Source organism: Tamandua tetradactyla, chromosome 2 (genome assembly GCF_023851605.1).
Source record: "Tamandua tetradactyla isolate mTamTet1 chromosome 2, mTamTet1.pri, whole genome shotgun sequence".
Classification (NCBI taxonomy): domain Eukaryota; kingdom Metazoa; phylum Chordata; class Mammalia; order Pilosa; family Myrmecophagidae; genus Tamandua; species Tamandua tetradactyla.
In genome coordinates, this window is record NC_135328.1 from 137,232,770 (window position 1) to 137,250,018 (window position 17,249).

A 17,249-nucleotide genomic window follows, 5' to 3' on the forward strand; every position below is an offset into this window, starting at 1 on the left:
GGGATCAGATGGAGAGAAGCAGCCATGCCGCTACGCTGGGACAGTGGTGGAGGGGCAGGTGGGTGGCGCCCAGCCCAGAGGGAGGGCCAGGCCTCCAGAAGGCCAGAGCTGGGGCAGGCCCAGGACAGGCTGAACAGGATTTAGCAGTGTCTAATTTAGGTCCCATGAACACAACAGTAACTTTTTTTTTTTTTGCATGAGCAGGCACTGTAAATCAAACCCGGATCTCCGGCATGGTAGGCAAGAACTCTGCCTGCTGAGCCACCATGGCTGGCCCAACTGTAACATTTTAAAATGAGATTCAGCTTGTAGTGAAAGATGTTTCCATCTCAGCCTTTTATACTGTAACTCAGACCTTTTTAGGGTGAAGTTTTAAGTAAGTTCACTTCAGTCACCAAGCTACCACGTTATATAGTGTAGACATGGTAAAATACAAAACATGATAAATAGAAATATATGAACATATTGTGATTAATAGCTCAGTTTATTAGCTGTTTTGATAAAATAAGGCTTTATAGTGAAAATAATGTATTAGAAACAGCTTTTTAAAAGCTTTTTTGATACACTTACAAATGATAGATGAGGACAAAAACAATGATAACACACTAAACAAAAGTAGTAAAGCTGAACACTGCAGAGTCAGGCCAACTGTTTAAAGCCGATTAGCTTCTTAAAATCATGGCGATCTTACTCTGAAATTTTAGCAGGGTAGCTTCTACATACCACTTAAGTTTAATAATGCAAAAATTCCACTTTATCAGCTATTTTAAAGTTTAGGAGAGGAATCCGGTTGGCTATAATGACATTTACTCTAGTGTCACCTTCCCTTTTGGATACCTCTTCATTCTTGAATAGGGACTTATTGTTTCATCTGTCACAAAATCATACAGTACTTTTATCCAGGAATTGTAGTGAGGTAGGTTGTCATAGTATTCAGCTGCTATTTTTCTCACCTAGAAGAAAAAATATAACACCAAGATGAATGACTAGTGTTAATGGGTCCTGTTAAAGATAAAAAGCCCAGATGAATGTTTGACATAAACACAGAAAGGAAGACTAAGTAATGAGAACTATCCCTTCTCCCTCTAAAAAAAAGAGGCAGTTTTAGGAATTCTAAACAAAAAGTAGTTTGCCTTTCAAGAATTAAATACAACACTTTACCCTCTAGGATTACTAACTCCTATCCCACTCTAATGGACTAAACATCTGACTTATATATAAAATTTGGCATCTCGATTCTTTAACAAGATGAAATATTGATATTTTTAAAGCATGTACCATATGAACATCACACCTGACCTATGCCTTCAAGGAGCTTACAGATACTAAGAAATTATCTTAGAATGCCAATTAGGAAGAAATTAAGCACTTATTAGGTGTGCAATTCTGCCACCTCAAGTTGAAAATGTCCTAAAAAGCCCCCAAAACTACTGCCAGTTTGACTGGCAAGCAAAATCAGCTAGTACTGGGTAATAGTAATAGCTCCTTGGCTTCATCAAAATGCAAAACTCTCCTAATAAATTCCAAAGGAAAAGAAAAAGTAGAATTCCAATTGGTAAAAAAGTGTTGTTAAGAAAAAAAACAAAAAGAATTTTAAAGTTCAAATAGTTTAAGTTACTCCTTCAATTTGGAAAATGTAATCATGCATTTTGGTTGCGGAGAAGATGATTAGGCCTTTAACATGGGTTTATTCAGGCAAAGGAAACACAGGATGATACATCCAAAGGAGCAATGCCTTGAAACACAGTCCTTCACGTTTTCCTAAAATTCTTTAGTTAGGATGACCTACAGACCACACACGCACACAAATAAACCTGCACCGTAATCCACATTGAACTAAATATGTCAAAGCCAACAGCAATAAATTTATTTTAACAACTAGAATAGAAAAGGCACTATCTTTCAGAAAAAGTAAAATGATAGGGTCAGTTTAGATTCTGAATGAAAAGTTTGAGTCAAGTTGAGACACTTGTTAAGACTAAAAATATATAAAAAATTATAATAGAACAAAAAATGGATAGTTTGTAAGCTTTTCAAAAAGACATATAGTCAAAAATCAATAATTCCCTTAACTATCAGGAGTTAGAAAACTCAGGGAATTTATTATCCATGTGTCCAATTCGATTCAAACACTGACATAAATGCCTGGATGTCTAGCAACCTATGTCACAAGGTTGTGAGCAAATGGAAAAGTACAGACTAAAAAAGTATTCCACAAACAGCAAAGCACAATAAAATAATGTGAAGTATTAACTTAAAAACCTTGTTTCGTGATGAATATGGACTAAAACTGACTATATTGATGTTTGCAAAACTCTGAATATACGAAAAACCACTGAATTGTCCATTTTAAGTGGGTGGACTGTATGGTGTGTGAATTGTATCTCAAGAAAACTATCAACTCAAAACCAAATATTTACTGAGCAAAATACAACGCGATATTCCTTGATACACACTGTAGAAAAAGCAGAAAAGGGAAGACATGTCTTAGTTTAGCAAAGAATAAGTAGATAGGATGAAATCAAGTGGGAAATAAATAGTTATTGACGTTTCATGGTCCTCAAATCAAGTAATGTCTCAACTGAATTAAATCGTCAATTCTGGGACTCTTCAAGAAAATTACAAGTAAAATATGTGGTTTACCTTGGAAAAAAATCTTATGTTTGAAGAGTGACCAGCTTTCTCCTTGAACCATAATTCTTTACAAAAAAAAAAAAAGAAAAAAGAAATTGTCCCTCCTAAGTCATGGAAAAGGCAAACAAAGGCTGCATGCACGCAGCTATTCAGGCACAATCGCACAATGTAGCTACCAACTAGCATCACATTACACAACAATTTCAAAGTTGTTTTCAGATGTATGGTGTTTTTCCCCAAACACTTTATTTTGAAAAATAACTTCAGAAAAGTTGAAAGAACAGTAAAATACCCATAGTAAATAAACACCCATATGCCCTTCACCTAAGTTCAATTATTAACAGTAGTTCTCTCTCTCTCTTCACACCCAGATTTTTTCTCACTGAAACATCTGAAAGTTGCAAGTATTATTTGACAATTTACTCCTAATATTTCACCCCTGTGCTGGTTTAAAAGGATGTATGTCCCCTAGAAAAGCCATGTTTTAATCAAAATCCCATTTCAATAATCCCTATTCAATACTGTATGTTTGGATCTGTATATATTAGATCATCTTCCTGGAGATGTAACCCAAGTAAGAGTGATTGTTAAACTGGATTAGTTGATGACATGTCTCCATCCATTTGGGTGGATCTTGATTAGCTTCTGAAGTCCTATAAAGGAGGAAACATTTTGGAGAATGAGAGAGATTTGGAGAGAGCAGAACAACATAGCCACAAAAAGCAGAGAGTCCATCAGCCAGCAACCTCTGGAAATGAAGAAGGAAAACGCCTCCTGGGGAGCTTTGTGAAGGGAAGCCAGGAGAGAAACCTAGCAGATGATGCCATGTTTGCCACATGTCTTTCCAGATGAGAGAGAAGCCCTGACTGTGTTCACGATGTGCCTTCTCACTTGAGAGAGAAACCCTGAACTTCATCAGCCTTCTTGAACCAAGGTATCTTTCCCTAGATGCCTTAGATTGGACATTTCTGTAGACATGCTTTAACTGGGACATTTTCTCAGCCTTAGAACTGTAAACTAGCAACTTACTAAATTCTCCTTTTTAAAAGCCACTCAGTTTCTGGTATATTGCATTCTGGCAGTTAGCACACTAGAAAAACCCCTAAATATTCTTATTTCCAAAGAACAAGACCGAGAAAACTATAACACAATTACCACACCTAAGAAAGTTAACTGTGACATTAAATTGTCTGACACAGAATACAGATTCAAATTTTCTCCATTGATCCAATGCTCCTTATACTTCTTTTTCTTTCCTCAATTAGTTGTCATGTTGTACATGTTTTTAAACAACCAACATTTAAAATTCATAAAAGTTGGGTATATAAAATATGTGGCTATGGTTTCCTTAGAACATAGCTAAGAAAATTTAAGAAATACTAATATTACGTTTCACACATACTACTTTCTTTAGAATCAGGGAAACATTTTCTGATAAAAAAATGGGTGAAGCTAACCATTTTCAGTACAGGAAGACTAATAAGCGAATTCACTGGAAAGTTAACCAAAGTTCAGAAAGTGGTCATTTTGGAGGATGAAAGGATGAGGATCAAAATGTCTTCTTTCATTTATTCCACCACAATACACTAAAAGTCTACTCTAAAAGGAAAAAGAATAGCCTCTGGCCCTCAGGATGTTGGTAGAACTGGATGTTCCTTTGTTTTGCAGCTCAATTAGCAGGACATTTACATTTCATAATAAACCAACACATAGTCTTAGCTAAGCCTATTCAGTTTAACAAAGATGAAGGTTATGTGATTGTTTGCTCACTTCACAGAGGGGTCATTTCTCATTTCTAAAACATTCTACAAGTTAGAAGAGTCTGAACTTTCGCCAGTGGTTTTAAACCCTAAGTATAACCACTAGGCTTAGGGATTCGGGAGAGCAAACCCTTTGTAAAATTAGGCTAGGAGACTTGGGATTTATACTTATTTCTTGATAACAGCCTAGACACACCAGAGACAGCAGATTCCTTTTAGAATAAGCAAGTCAAGACTAATTTTGATTGTATAATCATCAGAAATTAGATTAACGTATCAAATCTTTTACTTACCAGTGGAAGGCTTTTTCCAGGAATGTTGGGGAAGTCATGATGTTCGTTATGGTAACCCACATTGAAGGTAAGTAAATTAAGAGGCCCATAATAGGAGTAGGTCTCCTGTCCCTTTAAGAACATGTAATGTTCAGCTATAAAATGTCCAGAAATTGGATGCAAACCTAGACCAAGTAAGGTTGCGGACAACATGTAGAATAAAGATTTAATTCCCCAAACGTAATAAATTATAATATCAAAACTAATCTGGGCCACAGTATTGAGAATTTCCAGGTTAGAAACTGGTTTGGGGTTGATGAACAGAGGTCGAAAAGCATAAAAAAGAGGCTGAAGAACAACCCACATAAACTTTCTGAAAGTGGTACAGAAAAACCAGCCCTCAAAATTGGTAGGAATATCCACATCGATGCCATCATTTCCAAGGTATCGATGATGATCCATGTGATACCTCTTAAAGGTAACTGAATATGGAACACCAATAGGAAAATTAGCGAATATGCCAAGCCAACGATTCCGTATAGCTTTGCTATGGCCGAAGGCGCTATTGTGGGAGATCTCATGGATAGCCAGAGTCATTGAGTGATTAACGCAGCTGCCAAAGGCGTATGCCCAAAATATGACCCACTTCCAGTCCAAGTCCTTTACTAAGTAAAACGTAACCAACTGGGCCAGAACCATCATAATTATAATCCATATCAAGTTGGGATCAGGTTTCATCAAGGATTTTATCTCTGGATACTTTGCTGCAAAAAAGTGAAAAAAGAAAAAAAAATCAGGAACCAAAGTACATATTTTTCATCAATACAATTAACACCTAAATGTAGTCCTTCTCTTTATTCTACCTATTAGACTTAGTTGAATACTTTTTTTCTCTCTATTATCGTTTTATTTCTTTTCTGTTGTCTTTTTATTTCTTCTTCTAAATCGATGCAAAGGTACTAAGAAATGATGAATATGCAACTATGTGATGATATTAAGAATTACTGATTGTATATGTAGAATAGTTGAATACTTTTATACTACAGAAAAGGAGTATATTCTAATAGTAAAGGTACTAATAGCATGTAACAATAACAAGTTACTAATAGAATATATACAGGAAAAATTAATCTAAAATCAAGGATCTCCATATTAACAGGACAGCCAAATGAGTCAAAGATCTTACTACCCAAATCCACTTTCACCCCTACCAATTTCTTGTGTATATGTTACGTATGTAAGTTTCACAAAGTATCAACCATAGTGTCTGTGCTGGTTTGAAGGGAAGTATGCCCCCTAAGAAAAGCCATGTTTTAATATGGATCCCATTTCTTAAAGGTAGAATAGTCTCTATTCAATGCTGTGTATTTGGGACTGTGATGGGATCATCTCCCTGGTTGATGAGATTTAGTTAAGAACGGTTGTTAAACTGGATTAGGGGATGACATGTCTCCACCCATCTGAGTGGGTCTTGATTAGTTTCTGAAGTCCTATAAAAGAGGAAACATTTTGGAGAATGAGAGACTCAGAGAGAGCAGAGAATGCTGCAGCACCACGAAGTGGAGAGTCCATTGGAGATGAAGAAAGAGAGTGCCTCCCGGGGAGCTTCATGGGACCAGAAGCCAGGAGAGTAAGCTAGCAGATGATGCCATATTTGCCATGTGCCCTTCCAGCTGAGAGAGAAGCCCTGACTGTGTTCGCCATGTGCCTTTCCAGATGAGAGAGAAACCCTGAACTTCATTGGCCTTCTTGAACCAAGGTGTCTTTCCCTGGATGCCTTTGATTGGACTTTTCTATAGACTTGTTTTAATTCTCGGCCTTGGAACTGTAAACTAGCAACTCATTAAATTCCCCTTGTTGAAAGCCGTTCCGTTTCTGGTATATTGCATTCCAGCAGCTAGCAAACTAGAACAGTGTCTAAGATATATATTCCACACATCTCACAAACACATTAAATTATATACTTAGTTTTCAAAATTACTTTTATAATGACTAAATTACTTCTAGTTGCCGGGAGGTGACTTTTAACCATTTCCCAATTTTTGTATATTTAGGCATGTACAATTTTTGCCATACTAATCCTTTCTTCTGTTAAATGATTTTCTTAGAGTAATTTCCAAAGAATTCTATAGATTCACAATGCCACTTTCTTTACTTATTTATTTTTGCTTTAGAATTACATAGAATTGCATTAAGTTCTTACTTAATCTAAAAACAAATTTCTAAACACTATGGAAAAGGCCAGTAACAAAAACTCTGTATTTCAGGTGAGTATCCTCTGACGTCGAACGCAGACTCTTCTCTGCATATCACCACTCCAGAGCAGATGAGTAAGGACATGACGCTCAGATGTGACGGCTTCAGCTTTATGCCAGGTCAAGTTTGCTTGGCCCAGGATAGCAAATGAGAGAGAGACAAATTTCTTGCTACAAGTCATTCAGAGTATTCTTAAAAAGACAAAGGGGGAAAATGCAGTTTCAAATTCTTTTCTCTCCATGTGGAAAAGCATAAGGCATAGAGGAATTCAACAAAAGTTTAAAATGCAGGACAAGAAGTTATTTAAGTCCAGTTTTATATGCATGAAATAGGATAGTGTTAATTCAAGGTGAATACTCTTCTTGTTTCTTTCCTTTCCCTTTTTCTCGCTCCACTTCCTAACCTCTCATCTTATTGGACTTAGCTCATTTTATCAAATGTTAGTAATTTTGTAGGTAATAGATTCAAAAAAGTAATTTTGTAGGCCCAGAAATTAATTAGTCTAAAACTAATTTTCTGTATACGAGTATAGATAAGATATTCATTAAAGTATGAGCATGTTTGAATAACTCTCTAACAAAAGAAAAACAACTATTCAGTTTATTAGTGGAAGAGTAATAATTATTTCGTATTAAAATGTGTTATGTCTATGTTTACACAGAGCTCCAGCTTCTTTATCTTATAATATAAACCTGGTTAAACAGATAGAGTTGTCAAAGGATTGAAGATAATACATATTTTGAGGTACTCAAATATCATGAAACTTATACTCATGGTACTCTCAGACAAATCAACTTTTCCTAGGTAATTTTGTAGGCACCAAATGCATGCAAAGCTGCATTTAACAGTATATAAAAGTCAATACCACAAGTGTGTCAAGCAATTTAGAGGAGGAAATAGTCTTCAACAAATGGTTCTGGGAAAACTGGATAGCCACATGCAAAGAATGAAGTTGGTCCCTTACTTACTTTATACTTCAAATGAACTCAAAATAGATCACAGATCTAAAAAATAAGACCTAAAACAATAAAACTCTCAGAAAAAAGCACAAAAGTAAATTTCTGTAACTTTCATGATTTCTTAGATACTATACCGAAAGCAAAATAAAAAAATAAATCGGACTCCATCAAAACTTTCATGTTGCATCAAAAGAAGTGTAACAAATAAGGTATCAGTGGCTGAGAGAGTTCAAATAGAGTCAAGAGGCTACTCTGGAGTTCACTCTTAACGCAAGCTTCAGTAGACATTGCTACCTGTCATAACTTGCCAAACCCCAACCAAAACCATTCCTGCTAATCCTAAAAAACACCTAGGGCAATATATAAGATTTTACAAAAAGATTCCATGCACTCGGGTAACTTTCCAGAAACCTACAACCTCCAGATGGATCACTAGACCAAATAAGTCCTGAAACCTAGAGGCCCATTCTCTCCAGAACATCAGCTAGCTCCAGCTCCCTACCCCTTATTATTGACAGCCCTTCCAACATGAAAATGTTAGAATGGGCATAGCCCAAATACCCCTAAAAAGTGGAAGAAAAATCAAAGGTGATGGTGGAGTTATACAGAGAAGGTAGGGTTTAATAAACGAATATTACTGCTGACTCATTACATTGATATTTCTTTTAGTCCCCAGTATCTTAGAGCAGCTAGAAGTAAAAACCTAAAATTCTGGAACTGTAACCCATACCAAAATATGTTTTATAACCAATTGTTGCACTGTGCTTTGAAATTTATTGCTTTTTTTGCATACATATTTTTCACAAAAAAATTTTAAAAGTGATATAAATATAATAGAGGGAGGAGGTCTGGGAGCACAAATGAAATCAGAAGGAAAGATAGATGATAAAGACTGAGATGCTATAATCGAGGAATGTCTAGAGTGCATGGTGATAGTGATTAAATGTACAAATTTAAAAATGTTTTTGCATGAGGAAGAACAAAAGAATGTCAATACTGCAGGGTGCTAAACCAGATGGTAACTAATATTTTAAAACTTTAACTTATATGTGAGATTAAAGCAAAAAATATTTATTTGGTACAAAATTTATATTTTGACTAATGCAGTTCCTAATATAACTTATGTGGACAGCTTAATTGAACACCATAAATACATGGAACCCTAAGTAAGGCATGAGATTTTGTAGGTTTGTACAGAGTGATGCCCCAATAAATACCAGAGTGATTTGAACAGTGAATAAAAAAGCATTTGCAAAATCCCCTTGGGGAATGGCGAGAAAGAGGGAAAATTCAACCTCCCCAAGTGGAGAGTTCTTGATATTCTCACAAGCAGTGGGGACAACCAAAGCAATAGGCTGAGGGCTCAATCTTGGGGTTTGTTAGTATGAAAGTTAACCCCGCAATGGATAGGCTAAGCCTGCTTAAAATTTGGCCCAAGAGTCACCCCCAGAGAACCTCTTTCGTTGCTCAGATGTGGCCTCTCTCTCTCAGCCAACAGGACAAGCAAACTTACTGCCCTTCCCTTCTCTACGTAGGACATGACTCCCAGGGGTGTGGACCTTCCTGGCAATGTGGGACAGAAATCCTAGAATGAGGTGGGACTTGGCATCAAGGGATTGAGAAAACTTTCTTGACCAAAAGTGTGAAGAGCGAAATGAGACAAAATAATATGTCAATGGCGGAGAGATTCCAAACAGAGCCGAGAGGCTATCCTGGAGGTTATTCTTATGCATTATATAGATACCACCTTTTTAGTTAAGGTATAATGGAGAGGTTGGAGGGAAATGCCTGAAAATGTAGAGCTGTGTTCTTGAAGATGATTGCATGATGATATAGCTTTCACAATGTAACTATGTGATTGTGAAAACCTTGTGTCTGATGCTCCTTTTATGTACCTTATTGACAGATGTGTAAAACATATGGATTAAAAATAAATAAATAATGGGAACAAATGTTAACATAAATTTAGTAGATTGAAATGCTAGTGATCAATGAAATGGAGGGAGAAGGGGAATGGTACCTATGTATTTTTTTCTGTTTTCCTTTTATTTCTTTTTCTGAATTGATGCAAATATTCCAAGAAATGATCATGATGATGAATATATAACTATGTGATGATATTGTGAGTTACTGATTATATATCAAGAATGGAATATATATCAAGAACGGAATGATCATATGGTAAGAATGTTTGTATTTGTATGTTGTTATGTTTAAAAAATAAAAAAAAATACATATATTCCTTCTAGCCTCCAATGTACTGGAGCACTAGAAGGAAAAATCTGAGCTGATGACATGGTAGCCCACGACAAACTCAGGGATCTGTCTTATAACTGCTTGTTGAAAAGTGCTTTGAAAACTATTACTTTGTTCTTTCTTTGCTTTGTATACATGTTATACAATAAAAAAAGTTAAAAGTACAAACAAACAAAAACAGGAGCAGAAACAGAGAGGGTCTGTCTAGGGAAGAAAGCATTCACTTTGACCTATTCCAGTGTATTAGTAACCAAGTGGCAACTTCCCAATCATAACACATTATTTTTGGGACTGAAGAAACATCTATTTCTAAGCTTCTACAGAAATTACACATTGCTTTCACATTTCTGTTTCTACTTATGTTTACATATCATATGACATAAATGTCTTTTAAAAGTTTCAAAAATGTACTATTAAGTACATGCTATCAAAAATAATTTGAGTCAAACTTTCTGCAACTAATTATTTTGATGGCTCACAACAGAAAATTTTCTTCAGTTGCAAACATCCAGTGCTATCATTCATACTGCTTAATTTAGCATTAAGATTCTTAAACCAAAAATTACTTTAAACATAACTAAAAAAAATTTGTGTTGCAAATTATACCATCAAGAAATAGAAAAAAGGGCAGGCCATGGTGGCTCAGCAGGCAAGAATGCATGACTGCCATGCCAGAGGACCCGGGTTCGATTCCTGGTGCCTGCCCATGCAAAAAAAAAAAAAAAGAGAAATTGAAAAAAAAAGATCCAAATTGTTTGCAGATCACATGTACTTCATAAGAGACTTGCATCCAGAATATCTAAAAATCTATTACACATCAATAATAAGAGGACAAATAATCAAACTAAAAAATTGGCTGAAGATCTGCATAGACATCTCTTCAAAGAAGATAACTGCCCAATAAGTGCAAGAGAAGATACTCATTATCCTCAGTCATTAGGGAAATGCAAATTGAAACCACAATGAAATGCCACTGCACACTCATTAGGATGGCTATAATAAAAAAAGACAGGTACTAATAAGGATGTAGAGAAACTGGAACTCTCAAACATTATGGGGAATGTAAAATGCTGCTGTGGGAAATGTTCTGGCAATTCCTCAAAATGTTAAACAAAGTTACCAATGACCCAGTAATTCTACTCCTAGCTATCTATGTAAGAGAAATGAAAACAAAGATCTACACGCAAATTTGTACATGAACGCTCACAGTAGTATTATTTACAGTAGGCAAAAAGTGAAAACAACCCAAACGCCCATCAACTGATGAAAAGATAAATAAAATGTGTTATACCAAATCAATGGAATATTACTGGACAAAAAGGAACAAGGTACTGATACATATTATAACGTGGATAAACTATAAAAACATTGTGCTAAATGAAAGAAGCCAGTTACAAAAGACCACATATTATAATATTCCATTTACATGAACTGTTCAGAATAGGCAAAATCTAGAGACAGAAAGTAAATAAGTGGTTATCTAGACTGGCGGGTGAAAGTGGGAGGCAGGGGGAGTAACTACTAATGGGCACAATTTTCTTTCTGGAGTGACAAAAACGTTCTAAAATTAGTCTGTGGTGATGGTTGCAAAATTGTATGTCTTATTAAAAATCACTGAATTGTTCACTTTAAATGGGTGAATTTTATGGTCTGTGAATTATATCTCAATAAAATTGTTAAAAATGTTTACTTGCGGAAGTACAGCATAAAAGAAGCATTTCTTGTGATTTATTCTTTTTTGATCCACCAATAACGGTCTAGTCTCTAGCTCTCTTTCTTATTAATTTCAAATAAATACCTTTAAGGGAATTTTTCTTATTAATTTCAAATAAATACTTTTAAGTGAATTTTTTACATGAACTTCTAATGTAAAATATACAGAGGTTGGTTGTTAAGCAATATATCCATGTTCTATCATGCCTCTCCCAGAAATAAAAAACCTGACAAAGGCAGTCAAGACAACTCACCTGGGACAGAACAGTCTCTTCAATAAATGGTGCCTAGAGAACTAGATATCCATATGCAAAAGAATGAAAGAAGACCCGTATCTCACACCCTATACAAAAGTTAACTCAAAATGGATCAAAGATCTAAACATTAGGTCTAAGACCATAAAACAGTTAGAGGAAAATGTAGGGAGATATCTTATGAAACTTACAATTGGAGGCGGTTTTATGGACCTTAAACCTAAAGCAAGAGCACTGAAGAAAGAAAGAAATAAATGGGAGCTCTTCAAAATTAAACACTTTTGTGCATCAAAGAACTTCATCAAGAAAGTAGAAAGACAGCCTACACAATGGGAGACAATATTTGGAAATGATATATCAGTTAAAGGTCTACTATCCAGAATTTATAAAGAGATTGTTCAACTCAACAACAAAAAGACAGCCAACCCAATTACAAAATGGGAAAAAGACTTGAACAGACACCTCTCAGAAGAGGAAATACAAATGGCCAAAAGACACATGAAGAGATGCTCAATGTCCCTGGCCATTAGAGAAATGCAAATCAAAACCACAATGAGATATCATCTCACACCCACCAGAATGGCCATTATCAACAAAACAGAAAATGACAAGTGCTGGAGAGGATGCGGAGAAAGAGGCACACTTATTCACTGTTGGTGGGAATGTCAAATGGTGCAACCACTGTGGAAGGCAGTTTGGCGGTTCCTCAAAAAACTGAATATAGAATTGCCATACGACCCAGCAATACCATTGCTAGGTATCTACTCAAAGGACTTAAGGGCAAAGACACAAACGGACATTTGCACACCAATGTTTATAGCAGCATTATTTACAATTGCAAAGAGATGGAAACAGCCAAAATGTCCATCAACAGACGAGTGGCTAAACAAACTGTGGTATATACATACGATGGAATATTATGCAGCTTTAAGACAGAATAAACTTATGAAGCATGTAATAACATGGATGGACCTAGAGAACATTATGCTGAGTGAGACCAGCCAAAAACTAAAGGACAAATACTGTATGGTCCCACTGATGTGAACCGACATTTGAGAATAAACTTGGAATATGTCATTGGTAACAGAGACCAGCAGGAGTTAGAAACAGGGTAAGATAATGGGTAATTGGAGCTGAAGGGATACAGACTGTGCAACAAGACTAGATACAAAAACTCAAAAATGGACAGCACAATACTACCTAATTGTAATGTAATTATGTTAAAACACTGAATGAAGCTGCATCTGAGCTATAGTTTTTTTTTGTTTGTTTGTTTTATATATATTTTTTATTTTTATTTTTTTCTCTATATTATCATTTTATTTTTTTCTGTTGTCTTGCTATTTCTTTTTCTGAATCGATGCAAATGTACTAAGAAATGATGATCATACATCTATGTGATGATATTAAGAATTACTGATTGCATATGTAGAAAAAAAAACAAAAAACCTGACAAGTATTTCAGAAATGCCTCATTATCATTTAAACATTATGTAAACAAACCTCCAGCTTCTTAACTCTCCTAAGGTTAGTCCATCTCCCTCCTCTGAAACGGAACACTAAGCAGTATTTACACCTGTGTGTAAAATGATTATATTTTTATCAAGAAATATGTAGTTCTTTTTCCTTTCCAAGTAAATGATTTGGGGATAATGTGTAGAAAAAGGCTTAACGTTGAGATAACCATCAAGAAGCACCTCACTTCCCTGATTTTCTGGAGATTCAGCAGGGGTCTGTTTTCACAACAGTGAAGGTCACATGATTCTCATACAGCATGTTACAGGACAGATAACACGCATCATCTACCGTCTCATACTCAGTGATTGCAAAATATGTTTAATTAAAAAAAAAAAGCATGCAAAAACCCAAAATGATTTAGAGGGCTATCCTTAATAAGTGACTTCCCCATTTTAACAGGATCTATAACTTCTATTTGTGAAAACATGAAATTTACAAGTTTAGAAACCCTTGCAAAAATGAGGTGCTTGCTTTTTCTTTCCAGTGGACAAATGGATGTCAAGAAGAAAAACAGGGAAATACAGTGTATAAAAAAGAATTCCTCACATTTGGTTTCCTGATTTTTCAAAGCAATAGCAAGAGGTCAAAGGCATATTCTTTGGAGGCAATTAATTATTTGAATCTTCACTCTAGTATTTACTTTATCATTCTTATCTCATCTTTAAAATAGGGATAATAACAACCTAGTAGGATTACTGGGAGGACTATATTGGATGTTTATAAGTCACTTAACACACTGCCTGGCATATCATTGATAGCCTGAGAGGAAGTAAAACAAAGAGCCCTAAACAGCAAAGTGCTCATACATCCAGAAAGTTAAGTAAGGTCTAGTTAGGCTGGTGGAAAGAAGCCCTCAATTCGAAGTCAAGGGACCAAGAGGCTAATCTTGGCAAGTCTCTTCAACTGCTCCATGTTTCAATTTTTTCACCCACAAAACCCGGATGGATGGAATATATATATATATATATATATATATATATATATATATATATATATATATATATATATATATGAACCTGCTCTTCTCGCATCTCAGGCTTGCTGTGAGGATCAAATGACACACACAATAGGCTTGAGGGCACGAGGGAACCGATCCTTCTGCGTTCACCCATCCTGTCCGAGACCCTGGAGTCACACGCGGTGGCACCGACCTCCTCCCCAGAGCCAGGGCGACATCCAGCCTCACTTAGAGCTGCTGGTGGGGCCTGACAATGTGAGCGTGGCTCGCGTGTAGGACCGCACCCCTCCCCCCCCCCCCCAAAAAAAAGCACTCCGGGCTGGAGACCAGCCCTGCCTCGCACACGCCTGCGATCTCCTGGCGCCCCCCAATGCCCGGGCCTGCTCGGGAGGACGCGGAGGAAATGACCCGCAGGAGAACAGAGGCAAGCCAGAGGGTTTGCTCAGTGACGGCCTCGTCTCGGGCACGAAGCGCCACGAACACCGCCTCCAGAGGCCGGTGGGCCCGGCGAGGGCGCCCAGGGCCCGGGGACGCGCCTGCGCGTCTTCGCGGAAGGGCCGCGGCACTGCGGCGGGGTCCGCAGCGGAGACCCCCTCCTCTCCCGCCCCGCCCAGCCCCGGAGCGCCGGCCTTCCCCGCCTACCCGGCTGGCACCCGGCCTCCCGCCATCCCCGCCGCGAGGGCCCGCGCCAGGAACGCGCACACATAACGGGGCGCCGGCCGGGCCTCACCCAGAATCTCCCGGCGCCGACTCGCGTGGGGCTCGTCGGTGTAGACCCAGTCGAAGTCGTCCCGCGACACGCGGTTCCCCATGGCGGCGGTGGCGGCGGCTGTCGCTCTCGGGCCTCGCAGCGCTGGCTCCGGATTCTTTCAGGAGACGGCGGCGGCGGCGAAGACGAAGACGACGACGACTCCGGGACTCGTGTCAGCGGGCCGCGGGCGGGGCGGAGCCGGGGCGGAGTCCCGAGGCCCCTCCCCGCGCCGCCCCGCCCCCCTCGCCCTCACCGCCTTCTCCGCGCTCGCGGGGGCGCGCGGGCTTGGAGCGCCGCGCTCAGGGCGGGAAGGGGCGCGCGGCCTCGAGGCGCCCCGGCTCGGTGACGCAGCTCTAAGGGTTTGGGCCCCTGCGAGCCCCGGGGCCCTCCGGACTGTCTCTGCCCGGTCCCTGCATCCGAGCCCGGAGTAAAGAAGGCTGGAAAGTCTAAGTTAGGTAAGGCGACCTGAGATTTAGCGCCTCGGTGGTGGAGTAACCGGGAAGGCTGAGTCTCAGCCAAGTCACGAGGATTCTTGACCACATTAATAAATGGCAGCTCTCCCAAGTATTGCATAGTTTTTTAAAAGCAAACTATTCAATGAACCTTTTTTTTTTTTTAATCTTCCTTCAGGAAATAATAACAGATTGGGTCTTCCAGGAAAAATGCCCGCTGTGTAGCATTTACAAGGTAAAAAAGAAAGTTGTTGAAAGAGGAAAAAATGATATGGAATTAATTTTACCTGAATTATTCTAGTGTGATTAGCTCTCTTAAAGGATGATTGCTCAACCTTGCATCTGTCAGCCGAACCACAGCCTCTTCCTGAAAGACGGGAGGGACACTTTGTTTCGAAATTAGTTACCACTTCTTCCTCAAAAAAGAAACTTTGACTGAGATTACAAAAAAAGATAACCAGACACCGCTCGCCTCTTAATAAAAGAACACAGCACTGCTTCAACTGAACCGAATCTGATTAAGCCCCTCGATCCAACTTCTGCTGTTTAGGAAATAGAAAGAGGTTAAACTACACTACGGGGATGTCGTCGGCAGGATCCTAACTGTGGGAAACTCTATAGGACAAAACCTGAGTTCTGTAACAAATATAATGCAAGGGGGGGAAAAAGGAGGGGAAACCTGTAGATTAAAAGGGGCTTAAAAGACCTTAACAACAACAACACAAAGACATTAACCAATTACAACATAGGAAATTTCAGGGTAGTTTTCAGATGAGGACAGCGATCGTTTGAAACCATGGTGTCTTTCCACGTAGATTTCTCGTTTTCCATTTGTTTTTTGAATGGGCAATTCATTTTTGGGACCATTTTGACAATGATGCAGTTGAGATTTAATAGCGGTATGGAAAGGTATTAGCAGATGGTTTTATTTCATAGAAGAGCAATGAGAAAAGGCGTTCTTTATTCAATGTAAGTGAGCCATAATCATAACTACCTAAGTTTTATGTCAACTGTTTCTTGACACCAAATAACAGACAACTCCTCCAGAAAGTATTTTTTTTTCTTTTTAATCTTTTTTTATTGTATAATTTAATATATATACAAAGCAAAGAAAAAGAAAAACAATAGTTTTCAGTTTTCAAAGCACTCTTCAACAAGTAGTTACAGGAAAGATCCCATAGTTTGTCATGGGCTACCATACGATCCTCTCATATTATTCCTTCTAGCTCCTCCAGAATATAGGAGGTTAGAGAGCTTAAATATTTTTTTATCATCACAGTTGACTTTTTTCCTTTTTTTTTTGGTGAATATCATATATATGAAAAAGCTAGGTTGCACGGGTAGTTCAGTGGTTTCAATGCCTGCCATTCATGAGAGAGATCCAGGTTTGATTACCCGACCATGCACCCCCACTCCCTCTAAAAAAAGAGCTATAAATTTCAAAGCACAGCACCACATTAGTTGTA

General features: G+C 38.0%; 1 protein-coding gene across 1 annotated transcript; it reads right to left on the reverse strand.

The window, feature by feature from the left end:
* Nucleotides 1-465: 465 nt before the first annotated feature.
* DEGS1 (delta 4-desaturase, sphingolipid 1) lies at nt 466-15,527 on the reverse strand. The gene is made up of 3 exons (XM_077149140.1): nt 15,311-15,527; nt 4,688-5,430; nt 466-953 (listed from the first exon to the last, which is right to left on the reverse strand). The coding sequence occupies exons 1-3, from the start codon at nt 15,390-15,392 to the stop codon at nt 807-809; spliced, it is 972 nt and encodes a 323-aa protein (XP_077005255.1). The 5' UTR covers nt 15,393-15,527; the 3' UTR covers nt 466-806.
* Between the last annotated feature and the right edge of the window lie 1,722 nt (nt 15,528-17,249).